Source organism: Malus sylvestris, chromosome 3, assembly GCF_916048215.2.
Source record: "Malus sylvestris chromosome 3, drMalSylv7.2, whole genome shotgun sequence".
In the NCBI taxonomy this organism is placed as follows: domain Eukaryota; kingdom Viridiplantae; phylum Streptophyta; class Magnoliopsida; order Rosales; family Rosaceae; genus Malus; species Malus sylvestris.
In genome coordinates, this window is record NC_062262.1 from 28,786,385 (window position 1) to 28,803,296 (window position 16,912).

The 16,912-nt window shown below is 35.9% G+C and overlaps 1 protein-coding gene and 1 long non-coding RNA gene across 2 annotated transcripts; both read right to left on the minus strand.

Moving 5' to 3' along the window:
• Positions 1 to 460: 460 nt before the first annotated feature.
• LOC126614934 (uncharacterized) lies at positions 461 to 2,131 on the minus strand. Its single transcript, XR_007620575.1, has 3 exons — positions 1,992 to 2,131; positions 683 to 743; positions 461 to 546 (listed from the first exon to the last, which is right to left on the minus strand). It is a non-coding gene; the product is annotated as an uncharacterized LOC126614934 (long non-coding RNA).
• A 2,552-nt stretch (positions 2,132 to 4,683) lies between these two features.
• LOC126614929 (transcription factor MYB74-like) lies at positions 4,684 to 6,768 on the minus strand. Its single transcript, XM_050282628.1, has 3 exons — positions 6,509 to 6,768; positions 6,231 to 6,360; positions 4,684 to 5,635 (listed from the first exon to the last, which is right to left on the minus strand). Exons 1-3 carry the CDS (start codon positions 6,639 to 6,641, stop codon positions 4,867 to 4,869), a joined length of 1,032 nt encoding a protein of 343 aa, XP_050138585.1. The 5' UTR covers positions 6,642 to 6,768; the 3' UTR covers positions 4,684 to 4,866.
• Positions 6,769 to 16,912: the final 10,144 nt, after the last annotated feature.

The following is a 16,912-nucleotide window of genomic DNA, read 5'->3' on the forward strand; positions in this document are numbered from 1 at the left end:
AGCTTAGGGAAAATGAAAAAAAATTCTCATCATACCTTAAAACATCGCCACCTAGGATCTGTAGAATCAATAGGCACAGGCTGGGGGACTTTTAGTAGGATACCTTGTAATCGCAAAATTCCTTGCAATACGCTATTGAAATACCTACTTATAGTCTCTCCCGACCTATAAAATCTACCGCCAACACTACGATTCTTAGTATGATGTGCTAATATTTGTAAAGTCATACACACCTGTTCCTCTACAGACACCAAACCATCAGTTTTTACCCTCCCATCTTGACGAAGTAAGTCGCATAATATGCCAAAAGTCCTTCTATCCATTCTCAATTCGTTGACACATTCAGTATCAGTATTCCTTTTATACCATTCAGATAACACAAACTAATCTCTCGTCTAATAAGTGAACGGTTAGTCAATGTGGGTCGTTCAACATGTCTCTGTTTGCCACGTAGCATCAACACCACAAGAATCGTACAAATACAAATTGTCTCCAAATAAGACATCTCTAACAATAAGATCAATAAAAGCTTCCTTCGATCCATATCTATCCAAACAAAAAAAAAAACAAAAAACAAATTAAGGACATCTATAAACATCTATAAACATGTGTCTAAGAACACTAGTATGAGGATTGCTATCATTGCTAGGCATTGCATGTGAAGAGGGAAATTAAAGGACACCTGTAATGCAGTAGCCTTAGCCTTAGCCTTAGCCTTAGCCTTCTGTTTATGCTCCTCTTCTCTGCAACCAACAACCACAAAAAATTGCAATTCAGCATCAACCCCACACAATACAAAACATTCACATTGTAATATCATGGTTATAAACCAAGTACATACACACACTCATGGAAAAATGTGCAAAATACACATACATACTCACACTCACACTCACACTAACACACACACGGACATACACACTTTCACACACTGACAAAGACTCACACACACCCTGCATACATACATACACACACACACACACACTGCACACACACACACACACTGCATACACACACACACTGCATACACACTCACACACACACACACTGCACACACATACTGCATACACACACACACACACTGCATACACACTCATTCACACACACACACTGCATACACACTCATTCACACACACACTGCGCACACACTCACACTCACACACACTCACACTCACACTTACACTCACACTCACCCACAAACACAGTCACACACACACACACACAGGGACAGAATGCAACACACACACACACACTGCATACACACACACACTGCACACACACTCACACTCACACTCACTCACACTCACACTCACTCACACTCACACTCACTCACACTCACACTTACACTCACACTCACACACAAACACAGTCACACACACACACACACACACGGGGACAGAGTGCAACACACTCTTACCCTCACACACACACACACACACACACACACACACACACACACACACACTGCACACACACACTGCATACACACACACACACACTGCATACACACTCATTCACACACACACCGCATACACACTCATTCACACAGACACTGCACACACACACACACTGCATACACACTCATTCACACACACATTGCACACACACACACTGCACACACACCTAAATCAAATAACTCAACAATGTTTTGTAATAACTCAACAATGTTTTGTAACTTATAATCCAAATGAACAATTGACTGGTTAAGAAATTAAAATCTAAAAGCTACAGACCCTAGAAAACCAGAATCAAAAGATATACAAACTTAAAAAGCATGTATCAACCATCAATCGAAGCCCAGAGCAACGGCAAGCTATGATTGAAAATTCTAATCTCAATTTGACCCTAAAAATCAAAACCCTAATTTGTTCAAGTGCAGAGGTCTATAATTGAAAATTTATCAAACCCAAAACACCTAAATCAAATAAAGCCCAGTAATATCACGATCTGCAAAAAAAAATCGAAGAAATAATGTCGGATTCGAAGTTTACCAGATGAGGGCGAGCATGATGGAGTTGAGGGCGAGCAAGACGCAGAGATGAGGATGAGGAGGACGAAGATGAGGGAGCAGGGCAAGGAGGGAGCACGGCGAGGATCGAGGTTGAGCGAGGTTCTCTCTCGCAGGAGCGCAGGAGCGCAAGAGGTCTTACGAGTCCGGGGGTGATCGGGGTGCTTCGCTTAGAACTCGTAGTGAGGGGTTTAATCCCAGCGAGTCAGACCTAATCCCATTAAACCTAATCCTGGTGCAGACCAAACAAGGGACTACAGTCCAGTCCAGTCCAGTCCTCCCTAATCCGGTCAAACAAACGGGTCCTTAAAGTGTTCCAAAATAAGGCTAATGGCACTTGCTAACATTAGCATAGGATCAGTTGGTTAAATCATTCGCTCATGCATGCGATGTCATGTGTCCGAATCACTTTCTGTAGTTTAGTTAAATTTAACGTAGATTATCCTATCATTTTAAAAAAAATGAAGAACTTTAAGAATAAGGAAATGTAGGTCTAAAATGAAAATAAGTTGATCTTGGATTCTTTGTTTTAAACTCAAGTAAAACTCAAAACTTTAGCTTATTATTAAAAACCAATAAAGTCAGCTCTAAACTTTTTTTTATTTGTGCAATCACTTTCCTCTCGATATCGCAGCCAACATTCAAATCGCTGACATGCTCCATTCCCTTGATCTCTGCTTCCTCTTCGCCCATGTCATAAACCTCATGCAGCCCGACTTCAAACCAGCCGGCATGTATATTTCCCGAACTTTGGGTGGTACTGGGACAACCTCGGTCTCAATGTACATCCGTCACTAATTGATATGATACTTGTTCGTGGCGGGAATTTCCGTGGGGGATGCTTCCTGTCCGACGAGCACACAGCTCCTCGAGAGGTTGGCACCGGTTGATGCTTTCTGTCGGGCTTCTGCTTTACTGGCGGGCTTGCCGGGCAAAGCCTGTTGGGCAAGGCTTGTCGGGCAAGGCTGAAAGAGAAGGACATAGTTAACTTTGAAAGGTGCCTTTGTGAGGCCTTAGGTGTAGGCCTTGAGGCTCACAATCAAGATTAACTTTTAAGTGCTCAGGCGTGCCACTGCCATCTTCAGCATGGCAGATGTAGAACGGATGTTTGAGTTTAATTATATATATTCGAGAGATTATGTTAGTTATTGACAGGTGCCTTTGTGGGGCCTTAGGTGTAGGCCTTGAAGCTTCCCATCAATAACTAACTTAGTACTCGAATACATAAGGTTCATTTTCTTGGTTATATGGGTCTTATAACCATCATACTTCTGATTACCTGAGCTCAAAGAGCAAAATGAATCCAAATATGTGCCTTTGTGGGGCCTTGAATAGGCCTTGAGGCTTCCCATCAGAACCCCTTCTATACTCAATGTTCTTGCCCGAGAAATAGGATGAATCCAAATAGGTGACTTTGTGGGGCCTTGAATATGCCTTGAGGCTTCCCATCAGAATTCATCTTGTCCTCGAACGTTATATGGTAATCATAATATAACAGCAATAAAACTAAGTGACAGGTCGATTACTTGCGCCCCAAGTAACTTCGGACTTCTTGTTATCAAAGCTTGTAGTGGATGGGTTAAGTCCACATCAGGTTCTTTTTTATGCCTTGAGGCCAAGGACTTTTAGGGTGATCAAATCTTATATGCCCGAGGGCTTAGAACTTAGATCTGGTTTGAACTGTTAAGACATATTCAAATCGGATTCAAGTGTTGAGAGAATCTTTTAATAGCCATATTACTAGAAATAACTTGGATACAACTTGTAGTATACAACATATTGCTAGGCTACTGAATGAAAAGACAAAAACGAAGAGGGTCGGGCAAGGTTTAACCTTGTCGGGCAAGGCTGATCGTCTTGCAACTTCCTATCTTTGTATTTTATCAAGAGGTTTGAAAGCTTAGAAAAAGGACGGGGAGGTGAGTTTATAGAAGAAATAAATACTACAGCAAGAGTTGAACAGGGTAGCAGAGCTATTACAAAGGTTTATCCTGAAAGGGATGAAGGATTGGGCTGACTACAACTTCGTTTTGAAGGCAAATCTGGTTTTGAGCAGAGTTTGTGCTTGTATTTGTTTGTTTGAGTGTCTATCCCGAAAGGGATGAAGGATTGGGCTGACTACAGCTTCGTTTTGAAGGCAAATCTGGCTTTGAGCAGAGTTTGTGCTTGTATTTGTTTGTTTGAGTGTCCTTGATTCTGACTTCTCTTTCTCCTTTTATAGACACCTTGGCTTGGCCTCCTGTAGCTATAATCTTGCCCGAATGTAGTCTGAAGGATAGTGACTCATCAGCTATTTACTTGTACTGCCATTTAAAAGTACCTTTTGGGCTGATTAGCTGGCTGGTCTATACCACTTGGCCATTGGGTAGGTGAGCAAGTAGTCTGCATGGCCTGCACCTAGTCAGAAACGGGCTTCTCCTGTCTTCTGGACTTCGGCTGGGTTTTGACTGGCCTTGACTGGGCTTCTTCCTTTTAGGCTGCTCTTTGGGCCAACTTCCCTCGAGCCCAAAGTTTAAGTTTTGATCCAAACAATACTAAAACTTTATAATGCAATGTGAGAAACTAAAATTCTGTGATGCATTTAAAAGTCACCTAGGAGGTAATTAGCCTAAAACAAAATAATAAAACCATCATAAATCAAGTCAAGATTAACCATCGTATCAAGTATCAAGTCATTTTTCAAAAAAAAAATAAATGATGAGATTAACGTGAATTTCAGATTACTTCAAATCCCTAGCTAAAATCAGAGTGCAATATTAAAAAGTTCACACAAACTTTGATTCGCATGACTCATGAGCGAACAAAATTCCTGCTTGCTACACAGCCTCCTCATCTAATAATTATTAATAACGTTTCTCTCACAGAAGTTGGGTAACGTTTAAGTCATTGGGAATGTCATGATACATATTTAAGATATTGCTGCAAAAACTATCCCTCTCATCTTCTGTGCAACAATTGGCATAGGTAGTGGTGGCCGGACTTGAGGAAGGTGTTGATAGCAGCGAACCAAAGCTACACATATTTTGAAAGCTTTGATTATTAACGTTATCAGAAATGCACGCCGGCTGGTAATCTTGTCCTGGAATATTATGGCTAATGATTGACTCGTAGTTAGAGTCATACGAGCCCACCTGGTTTGTTATTATAGGAACAAAACTACTCTGATCGGCTCCATTTGTAGTACAAGGGTGGCCAAAATTAGTGATAAGGGGTTGGTTTAGAAATGGGGCAACATTTGGGAGCTGGTTTGATTGAAATTGGTTTTGATCATTGTTTTGTAAAAGGGCAAGTGGGTTTTGTTGAGCATGATTCTTTGAAGGAAATTCAGGATGCGATGATTGCGGTCTGCGTTGGCTTGTTAACAAAGTAGCGGCTAAGTTGAGGAGCTCTGGATCCATTATAGGTCCAATACTGAGCAGATTCGGAATATTAAGCTGCAAATTATCTGACGATGAGTTATAGAGGGTTGATGAGAGAAGGGAGGTGAGTTCAAGAAGATCGAGACGAGGAGTATGAGTGACAGGATCAATCCCCATTTTTAATAGCCTCTTTCTGATGTGTGTGTTCCAATAGTTCTTGATCTCATTATCTGTTCTTCCTGGCAAGCGAGAAGCAATGGTAGACCACCTAGATAGAAAGAGATCATCTTAATTAGCTTATAGTTAAGTACTGAAATAAAAAATTGGCATTGACTTGTACACTACTTTTGTCCACTCTTCAATCAAGACTTATCTAAATATGGCTTAGCTTAAATTGACAGTGTGATGACATAAAATGTCCTAAGCTCCCTTCTTGATATATAGAGACAAACCTAATCTTTATAAATTAAAATATTTATGGAGTAGACAAAAGTTTTTATTTATTTATTTTTATTTTTAAATTTATTATTATTAAGGGGCGGGGAGGATTTGAAGCTATTACAATAGTTTAGGAAAATGGGAAGTTTCGACTTAGGACTCATGAGTGGAAACCCAGAACCCTGTCCACTAGGATATGAGACCACATGCCGACAAAAGTTCTAAATTGTTTTGGATAAAAAATCAGTTAAAAGAAGAATTTTTTTTTTTCAATGGACTGAAACAAAACATGAAATGGAAACCTAGAACTTTGTCCACTAGGATATGAGACCACACGCATGAGTAGAATGTTTTTGATAAAATGGAAAACAAAAACATGAACAACAAAATTTTAGTACGATATTTTCTAGTGTATATGTACGTACTTGTTTCCCAAAACACTGTGTAACTGTATTATGGTCTCTTCTTCTTCCATTGAGAATCTCCCTCTCTTAATATCAGGTCTTAAATAGTTTGCCCACCGAAGGCGACAACTCTTTCCACACCTTTTCAGTCCTATACACAAAACAACAAATGATCAGGAAACTTCACAAATTTAGTGAATTATTTGTACTTAATTCAACTATATATAATTAAACATGGAACAATCCAGCATGAAAGAAAATTTAAGACGTGATGATTACTAATTTGTAATTAAACTAACCTGCATTCTTGGGGAGGGTTCGCCATCTCCCATGCCCGTGTTTCTGAATGTAATGAACGAGTTTATGATCTTCCTCCGGACTCCATGGACCCTTTTTCAATCCATTCGTCTCACAACAAGGATTTTTCCCCATAATATTAGTTGGTCAAGAAAAAGGAAAAAGTTAATCTATGTTTGGAAGAGAGAGAGAGAGAGAGAGAGAGAGAGAGAGAGAGAGAGAGAGAGAGAGAGAGAGAGAGAGAGAAGAAGAAGCAAAAGAGCAGAAATGTTGCTGTAGGGGAAGTGTTAGGGTGTATATAAATATACAATAAGGGAACAAAGCAAGCAAAGAAAATTGGGAAGTCAATGGGGTTCGGTACCACCCTAGCTTGTTCACCATTCCAACGAGACGTGTCCTGTTAGTGTTGAATATATCACAGCTCATCAAAACAGTTGTAAATGGATTGGATGATGTATAGTTAATTGAAAGAGTTAGTTAGAGTTTGTTACTCAAAGTTTATTAGCTAGTTCTTTAGTCAGCTATATATAGCTATTGTAAATAAATAGTAAGATTAGTTCATTGAGTTCAATGCAAAACCTTCATTCATTCTTTCTCACATTTCTCTTCTCTCTGTAAAACTTCATTTCTTGGTTTTACAATTGTTCATCTCTACTTCTTCTCCAATGTAGTTAACATGGTATCAGAGCCACTAAGGCTCACGCCATGGATCTTGGTGGTCGATTCCTCTTCTCTCATTACTTTCTATCTTTCTTCATTACTTTCTTTTGTTTCCGCATATTTGATCGTTTATGCTTCCGTATTCATAGTTCTTATTTTTTGGTCTCTGGATTTTTCATCCGGGTTTTGTGTTTAGTTTTGGGGTTTTTTTTTTCCTCTGAGTTTCAAGATGAAGCTAGTGAGACCAGCACGGCACCACTACTCGACTTTCACATGGAAGACGTCGACTCTCTTCTCTTCCTTCACCTTCGGAACAACCACCTTCAACATGCTATTCTTCATCTCCGCCTTGATACTGTCAATCTAGAGGGTTAGGGTTTTCACGAAGATCTGCATAGTTTAAGAAATTGGGGATATGAAATTCGAAAGAAATTAGGGATTTAAAAGAGATTTGGGACGATTGTTCAGATTTCGATTCCTTCGACCGCCGACTCTTTCTATCGTACACAGGTGCGAGTAACTGCTGGAAATGAATCCACTCAAGTTGTTGAAGCTCAACGAACGATGATCGATTTTGAGGCCACTCGCATGACAGAAATCTTGTTTAAGACACGCCAGTGGATATCCAATGGTTCAAATTCTTTTAGACTTGCAGAGGTGGTTGAGCAGAATGAGAAACCACAGGTCAAACTGACGCTGCCATTTAGGTACGGTGGCAGCTTCCATGATGTGCAAGCAATTTTAATGTGGCAGCGTGCTTGAAGCAATTTTTGTTGTCGAAGTATGATGACGACAAGGACTGGTGGATGTAGATCATGTCCATCAACGAAGCGGTTGTTGGTTGACTCTACCATGGATTCTTAGATCGATGAGAGATTTCTGGTTTTCTTTCTCAGCGTTCTTGGGTCAAGATTGAAGTTCTTATCAGGTTCTTGATTTTTGGTTTTCACAGTGCACATAATCTGTTTGATTAAATGTTTTAGTAAGAAAATGTTCACTACACTCTGTTTGTTCATCTTTCTTGTGAGTCTTATGGGATATTAGTGTGATATTTGGATTCAAGATTGGTCATCGCTTCAAGATCAATGTTTGTATGCAAGTTTATCTATTAAAGCCGATAGCCATTTTCTGCGAGATTGTTGAAGGAATACAAAGGCCGATAACCATTCCTTTCTGTTGCTTGATTAGTTCTTGGTTGAATGCAATTTGTTCTCTGTTAAGGCCGATAGCCATTTTCTGCGAGATTGTTGAAGGAATACAAAGGCCGATAGCCATTCCCTTATGTTGCTTGATTAGTTCTTGGGTGTTCGAGATTTATGCACTCGAAAAAGGCCGATTGCCAATAGTGTGTTGAATGCAATTTGTTTTCTGTGAGATTGTTGAAGGAATACAAAGGCCGATAGCCATTCCTTTCTGTTGAATAGTTTGTTCTTAATTGTGTGGGACTTCTGCACTTAAAAAGGCCGATTGCCAAGAAGTGTATTGATTGCATACAAAATGGTTCCATAATCTAGCTAGGTATGTTGAAAGAAATATTGGAAAACATTGTCTTTGGAAGATTGTATATGCAAAGGTGATGTGTGATGATAATGGGATGAGCAACATGTTTTGGTTTTTTGCAAGTTTGGAAGGATGATAACTATATGTGGTTGTACCTTATCGCAAGGAAAATAGTAACCACAGAGGTGTAGAAATCAGTTTGAGGGGCTGAAATTCTTTGGGAAGTTGATTGATGAGTATGAAATTGCAACGTTCCAGAGTAATTTTCAATGCTTGGAGCCATGGAGGATTAATTGGTGAGGGGCAGCAGGGCTAGGACTATATGGACAAGAAGGACTTCATAGTTTTGCATTTCTCAAAGCGTTCATTCAATCTCAAACTGGGAAACCCAGTTGAGATTGAGGGGGGATGTTAAATACATCACTGCCAGCTCATCAAAACATTTGTAAATGGATTGGATGATGTAATAGTTAGTTGAAATAGTTGGTTAGAGTTTGTTACTCAAAGCTTATTAGCTAGTCCTCTAGTCAGTTATATATAGCTATTGTCAACAGATAGTAAGATTAGTTCATTGAGTTCAATACAAAACCTTCATTCATTCTTTCTCACATTTCTCTTCTCTCTGTAAAACTTCATTTCTTGGTTTTTCAATTGTTCATCTCTGATTCTTCTCCAATGTAGTTAACAGTTAGAAGGACAAGTAAATGTTATATAATCACCTCTCTTATTCAATGAGGCCACGTAAGCTGCATGCAAGATTATGCTGCCTAATATTACGTTTCCTAAATATTAACAAAAAAAAAAAGTATTATACTACTAGGGTGTAAGTATTGATAAACTTTGTAACTCAAGCATGGTCCATCATCAATATCACTGATATTGTTTCAACTTTATTACCTATTTTTAAGTGTTGAGTTTTATCACAAAGCCATCTAAGGAATGGAAACTCTCATATATTAATTGAAGAATATTTTATCATAATGTGTGATCTATTCTCCAACACGTGTGAAATTGTTCGCAAATAACTAAATGACTACTTCTCAGAAGATTGTTATATAGAGCATTTGGTTGTTTACAAACACGAGTTACTTAGGGTACGTGGCTCGGGTGAAATTGATAAATAGGGAACTTATTCCTTCGAATATGGAGTGGCAAAAGCTCGATCACCATAATTAGTTCAAATCTTTTTTTTTTACAAGCAACGATAGATTGATGTTTCAAACACTTGGTGTGCAGAAAATAATTCCTTGAAGAAATGAAAAAAATGAAGAATCAAGATGGAATTGAGAATCAAGATTCAAGATTCGAAGATGTAGAATGGATACCAAGATTGATCAATCACCAAGCGATTAGCTTTTTTGGCGAAAATATTATGAAGGAAATTGAGGTTCTACCATAAATCAATTGACAAAGTAAGGAGTAGCACAACCTCTTACAAGTCTTTGCATGATTTGGTCGCTCACCGACGTAGGACTTGATCCTCACATTCTCATAAGTTTGTTCACCGTAAATTATTTTGGTTCTTTCGAAAAAATAAATGTCAATTTCCTAGTTAAATAATCACATGACTTAAAATAGCAACTGGAACTACAAATATAATAGAAATATATTCAACATCTAACTGTCCATGCTCGCACAATAATGCATGTCAATATTATTCAACCTCGAGGTACGTACTTTGACCAGCTGGATTTTATCCAAATTAAAGTCGTTAACTGTCTGCGTGTGGCAAATTAAGATCCTTTTCCCTTGTAATGTCTATTATCACAATTAGTATCTGTCACCAAAATAATGTCACCTCGTTATCCCCCACCGACGCAATCGTAGACTGCTACAGAGCACACACTACATCTTATATCGCCAGATTCCAGGCAGTACCAGTTTCACGCATGCATGCATGCATGTCTCCCAGCCTTAAAGCCAATCAGCTGCAATTTGTTGTTTCTTCATTATGTTTGGCCTCGTTTAGTACGAAGAATTAGATTACAATGGATACATCACTGTTTATAAGTTCTTTTAAAGAAAGAAATTGAAAAATATTGCTAATTTAGAAGTAGAAGATAGATTACTAAAAAACTTATACGTTTTCAGCCAAGCCAAACTTGGCTCCGCCGTTCCATTTGATTGTCTGCAGTATTGTTTGGAAGATTTATGTATTATCAAAAGATATCATCCTATATTTCATACTATAAAATGTATTTACGTTCACGAGATGAATTTGATTGGGGTTATTTAACTTTAATCCTTGAAAAAGATTAAAATTTAATAAAAACCTGGTATTAGATTACATATCCATTATAGTTCCTTTATGTGTCCTTAATTCAGATTAATTAATGTGTAATTTATTCAATGTCTCCCTTTAAATATTTAAAATTATTAATATACACATTTTAATTAATTTTATTGTCCAAATTTTTTTATTTTATTAATTTTATCTAACATTCTTTAAACTTGAAAGACTCAATTAATGTAAATGTTAGTACCAAAATGTATGTACCAAAATATTTGTTCCAAAATCTATTATATTAAATTAATGAACCTAAATGTTAGTACCGTAATGTATGCACCGAAATGTATGTACCGAAATGTATGCACTGAAATGTATACACCAAAATATGTGTATCAAAATGTATGCACCGAAATGAATTATATTGAATTTAATGTACCTAAATGAAGAAGATAAAGTATATTGAAATAGATTGTATAACAAATTAGTTTATCTAAATGTTTACAACAAAATATATCATGGTGAATGAAGTGAAAAATATAATTATAATGAAATATAATACATTAAAATTAGGAAGAGAAAGAAAAATAATTAAAACAAAAAAAAAATATAATTTATCAATGAAGTGATTAACGTATCAAGGGACTAAAATTAGATTTTGATCTTACTCATAATTGTAGTCTAAAAGTCATCTTTACTAAGGATTAGAATGAAGTTTCCTAAATTTTTCTTGAATGGACAGTTTAAATTAATAATCTAATTAATTAATGAAAGAGAAATGATTGTTTTTGTTTACACTGATAAATGTAGCACTTTTTTCACTACTTATATATATATATATATATATGATTCATTCATAATTTCTTGCAATTAAATAACAAAATGAGACATATACAAAACAATATATCAAAAAGTTAAAAACTGATCAGAAAGAAAATTCTGCATGTGAAAATGGAATGACAAGTAGCATGTATACATAGCATTGTCATTGTACAGTGAAGTTTGGAGAAGTTTGAAAGCGCGTCAATAAAAAAATATAATAAAAGTTGTGAAGATGGATAGATCTCTGTATGCGGTCAAGTATTCTTGTCACCCTTGTTCAAAACTGAACATAAACTTCTTACATATTTTCTTTGACAAACATAAACATCTTCTACATCCGTATCGCAATTTACTCCTCAAATTTAGCTTGCATAAAGAGAACTATACGGCTCAAGATTTGAGTACTTATAAGTTATACACACCCAGTAGATAGCTACTGTGTGAAAAATGATAACTATGAAAGTTAGATTAACTAGTGAGGCAGTGTGTAGTGTACAATTACTTAACAATTATTTTCATTCAATTTTCATATATATATATATATATATATTTCGAGTTTATTGCATGCATTTCATATTTATATTGATGAGAAGAAAATCCGAACTCATATACAATGAAACAGACACTTTATCGACCTAACTCAAATCACAGCATAAAAATATTCTTTAACCAAAAGAACACTAACTCACAAGTTGATGATTATGTAATTAGGAATCTATCAATTTATTCTGAAGATATCAATGGGCCCGGTATAATTATTTCAGTCAACCATTAGGTCATCATATTCTGAACCTTTCACCTCATAGAAAACATGCACACTCATACTAATGCAATTAGGTCATCATATTAAGCATCCAATCAAACGAAAGTTGGTTCGTTAAAACCCCATTTGATGGTTTAATGTTTTGGGTCAGATTATGAATCAGGCGACAAATAGTTGTGATTTACCTGGCTTCTCTGCCCTTTCACTTCCCATATACTTTCATCCCCTCCAATTTATGCGATCACGGTTAAGCTACGTCAACATTTTATATTACTATTGTTTTTTGTCTTATTATCTCCATAAAAAAATTAATATAAAATATTGACGTAACTTAACCATGACCGCACAAAATAGGAGGAGATGAGAGTGTATGGAAAGTGGAAGGGTAGAGAAGCCGGGTCCGATTGATTCATCTTCTTGATTTTCTAGTGGGATTAAATAATCCTTTATGTTTTGTAAACTAGATGACATGAAAGTTAATGATTGAATTATTACTTAAATGTTAATAAATGTGTTCATTTTCTATTAGTGACACATAATTTAATTTACAAATTTAGTCTATAAATTTAATATCTTTAGCATTACTCTTTATAGAATTATCAATCTTTCAATATTTCAAAGTCATCTTTGTTTACTCTAAAAAAAACTCCATTCCTCCTAGGGACTCGTGATGCATGTATAAAAGGATTAAACATAACAAGATAATCTAATTCAATATATCTACATGCATTTTCCACACTTTGTCTTGCTCGACCTAGCTCGCTACCTCTTTTAAATATTATATTCAGAAAACGAAAGACGAATGCTTCTAGCTCCTAATATTACGATCTACAAAAGCAAAGACTTTCGACCAAGTTGGCTTAATGGCTGGCAGCTAGTTAGCCTAACTTAGCAGACCCTTGAGGATTATCAATCTTGTTAACATCTCGTAGCATGAATGCATGGTGACCAGACCAAGAGGACTTCGTTCTAAAAATCCAAGGCGTCTTTTGGTGCATCTTTTGTTTCATTTGTAGGATTGTTGGTGAGGCTTAAACTCACCAAATCGACATACAAATATTGATGTTCTTTTTACGCAATAAAGATTTACATACAACTATAAATATTATATTAAAGAATATTTTGTGGATGTGTTAATTTTATGTGTTCAAATATTTTATTATATAAAGTTATTACTGAATGGTGTTTCAAGGACCATAGAATCGTGGATTGTGTGTGGTCGGTCTCCTGTTGCATAGATACTTGTGACAGTTACCTAATCTGAAAGTTTTGCATGGAGAGAGAGCGATTAGTGGGTTAACGTTGGTCGAGTTTGTCTTCATATGAATGATCAGAATTGAGAGCTTTGCTACTTAAGACTGGAGCTACTGTTGCCCATGCGCGTCGCCATGCAAATGAGACTGCTCATCGTTTTGTCCGTTATGACCTCTCCTCCCACTGTGTGCGCGCCTGGTTTGAAGAGTCACCAGATATCATTCTTGATGTTTTGTTCACTGATGGCAGCATGTAATTGTGCTGGAATCTTTTCTCAGCTTTTTGTATTTACTACTGCTTAAACATTTTACGATGAATATACATACATACATATATATATATGTATATATAAAATGAGAGATTATATTTACAAACCTCAAATTACTTTTTTCACATTTTTTTAATTTTTTAATATTTTTCTATCTAGTGTTAGTGGTGTGTAGAAAATATTAAAAAATAAAAAAAGTATAAGAAAAGTAATTTGAAGTGTGTAAATATAATTTCTCTATATAATATATATATATATATATGTAAATTGCAGCTTTTTTAAAAAAAGAAGAAGAATTGAGGTTTCACGTAAAATCAGGAGTGGTGTGCTATCTATACATTTTTTTTATTCTTTTATTTTATTTTAACTTTCATACATATTTTATTAATGTATGTCATTTAATTCTCTTCAATTTATTTGATCTAACGATAAAAAAACTAAGAATGATGTGTGGAAGGTCAAAATAGGTTTGTGAATAGCACCACCCTAAATCATTTGACAATACATCTTAGCACATGCAAAGTTTATTCTTTGTTGGATGTGGAAATCGTACTCTCAACATCCCCGCTCACTGTGGAGAATTTTAAATCTAACATGTGGACCACGTGATATGTAGACATTGAGCTTCGCACTTAGAACAATTTGGTTGTGATACCATGAAAAAATTAAGATTCTACTGTAAAAATAATTCGCTCTATCAAGAGTAATCTAACTACTTATATACACACATAATGTTTAATTTATTTCAGCATAAGATTTATACGCTCAACATGTACCATTTAAAGTGGACTCCACAATTTGAGATGACATATAACAAATTGTATACTCCACAATTTGAGATGACATATAACAAATTGTGTCTGGTATCGTGATCTCAAATACGATAATTTAATTAATAACCTAGTCTTACATATTAAGTGGCTTTTACCCTAAACGACAATAGTATTGTCAAACATTACTTTATACAGGAACTAGGATATGCACAACTTCCATTGGCTCTTAACTTCTTTTTTTTTTTTTGTTGAATAGAACAAGTACACCTAAGATCTATATCTCCTTTTGGCCACTCATTGTATGGAACTCCCTAGAAACTACATTTCAATATTTTTTTGAAAAATATCTAGAAATAGAATAATTTTTTAATCTTGAAACAAAAATAGAACATTTCAAATATATGCACACGGCATGCACAACAATCGGATAGAAATATGATTTTTCCTACACCTTGAAATGACCAAATTGTCCTCTCATATAAATAGGTTATCTAAAAATTCCAGCCCTCATTTCTCATTTTGTAGAGAGAGAAACAAACTCCCAATTCTAGTTCGAAGAACCCTAACCCACCCATCTTCTTCATTCAAGAGCTCTCTCTCTAACCCACCCATCTTCTTCATCCAAGCTCTCTCTCTCTCTCTACATTTCAAATATACACAAGATCTCTCTCTCTCTCTAACCCACCAATCTTCTTCGATTTTTACCTTTTCATTTGTAGATTTTGTGAACTGGGTTTGCTTAATTTTGCTTTTTGATTGATGAATTTTTGGAGTTGAAGTGATTGGTTTGGTGTTTCTTGGAGGAGACCAAAATCCTTCAGTTTTGATTTTTGATTTTTTATCATTTCTCTGATTTATATGTGGGTTTTCATTTCTTCTGTCTTCTCCCTTCCTCTGCTCACTCTCTTGGTCCAAATTTACAAGCACTAAAATAGGGTTTGGCTTTTGTTGCAATTAAATGAAAAAACGTATTAAAGGTCAGTTGCCTTTTGGAGAAGAGATAAATTTGAGGCAAAGGAGATAAATCAAAGTGGAAAGAAGGAAGAGAGAAGGATATGGATGAAATTGATTCGTGTACTCATTCGCTCTCTTCGTATTAAGCTCACTCATACACTGTATGTACACGACATGCACATGTTATGCTCATAGATCTGAGCTTAATCCAAAAACCCATAGCTCACAACTCTATCTTCAAAATTAGAAAAATGACGCAATCAGATAAATGAACCTAAACTTTATATGAAGAATCAAAGATTCATTAATTTGAATTTGGTATCAAATTTGATTGGGTTCAAGTATTTCAAGGATTTGAAAATTGCAGTTTGAATGGGCACAAAAGAACCCAACTGAATCAAAGAAAATTGTTTCATGAATTCGTTCACTTTTTTTTTTTTGTATTTGCAGGGCCTACCTCTAAATCAAAGGAAAAAAAGTAGTAAACTATGTTAATGCAAAGAGTATCAAAGATGTAAATATGCACCATATACACTATATGCACACCACATGCACATAATATGTACAATACATGCACATGATATGTACAGAAAGGGAGAAACTTTAATGGCAACATATTAGTATAGTGGATACAATTAAAACATAATTGTTACGTATATATGGTTACAGTGATAGTTTGAAAAGTCTTGTTACATATATCAACCACCACTTAACCGTGCACATGGAAAACATGATACTCATTGTCGTTATTTCATGGACACTCATGACCCTTAACGTCCTCTTAAGCTTTTTCTTAATTTTGTTTTTCGCTGAGGCCAACTAGGTTATGGTCATACTTGCTAAATTATGGGGCACAACATATGTGCATCATAACTAGTGAAAATTCCCGCTTTTCATATTAAGATGTAGCCATGAACACCATATGCACACCACATGCACATTATGGAAAAATTTTCACAAATTTCTGCAATTGAACACTTGAACCATAAATTGTTCCATGCTAGTTTTGTAGCTCGTCAAAACTTGAAATTTATTCTAGAACCCATACACCCCAACATGAAACACAAACCGTAATTTAACTTCTAAGTATTAATTCATCTTACAAACCACCCATTTATTCCATAAATCATTAATGAAGGAACTTGGAACTAAACACCCTACCTTATTATACTTGCCGAAGCTTGA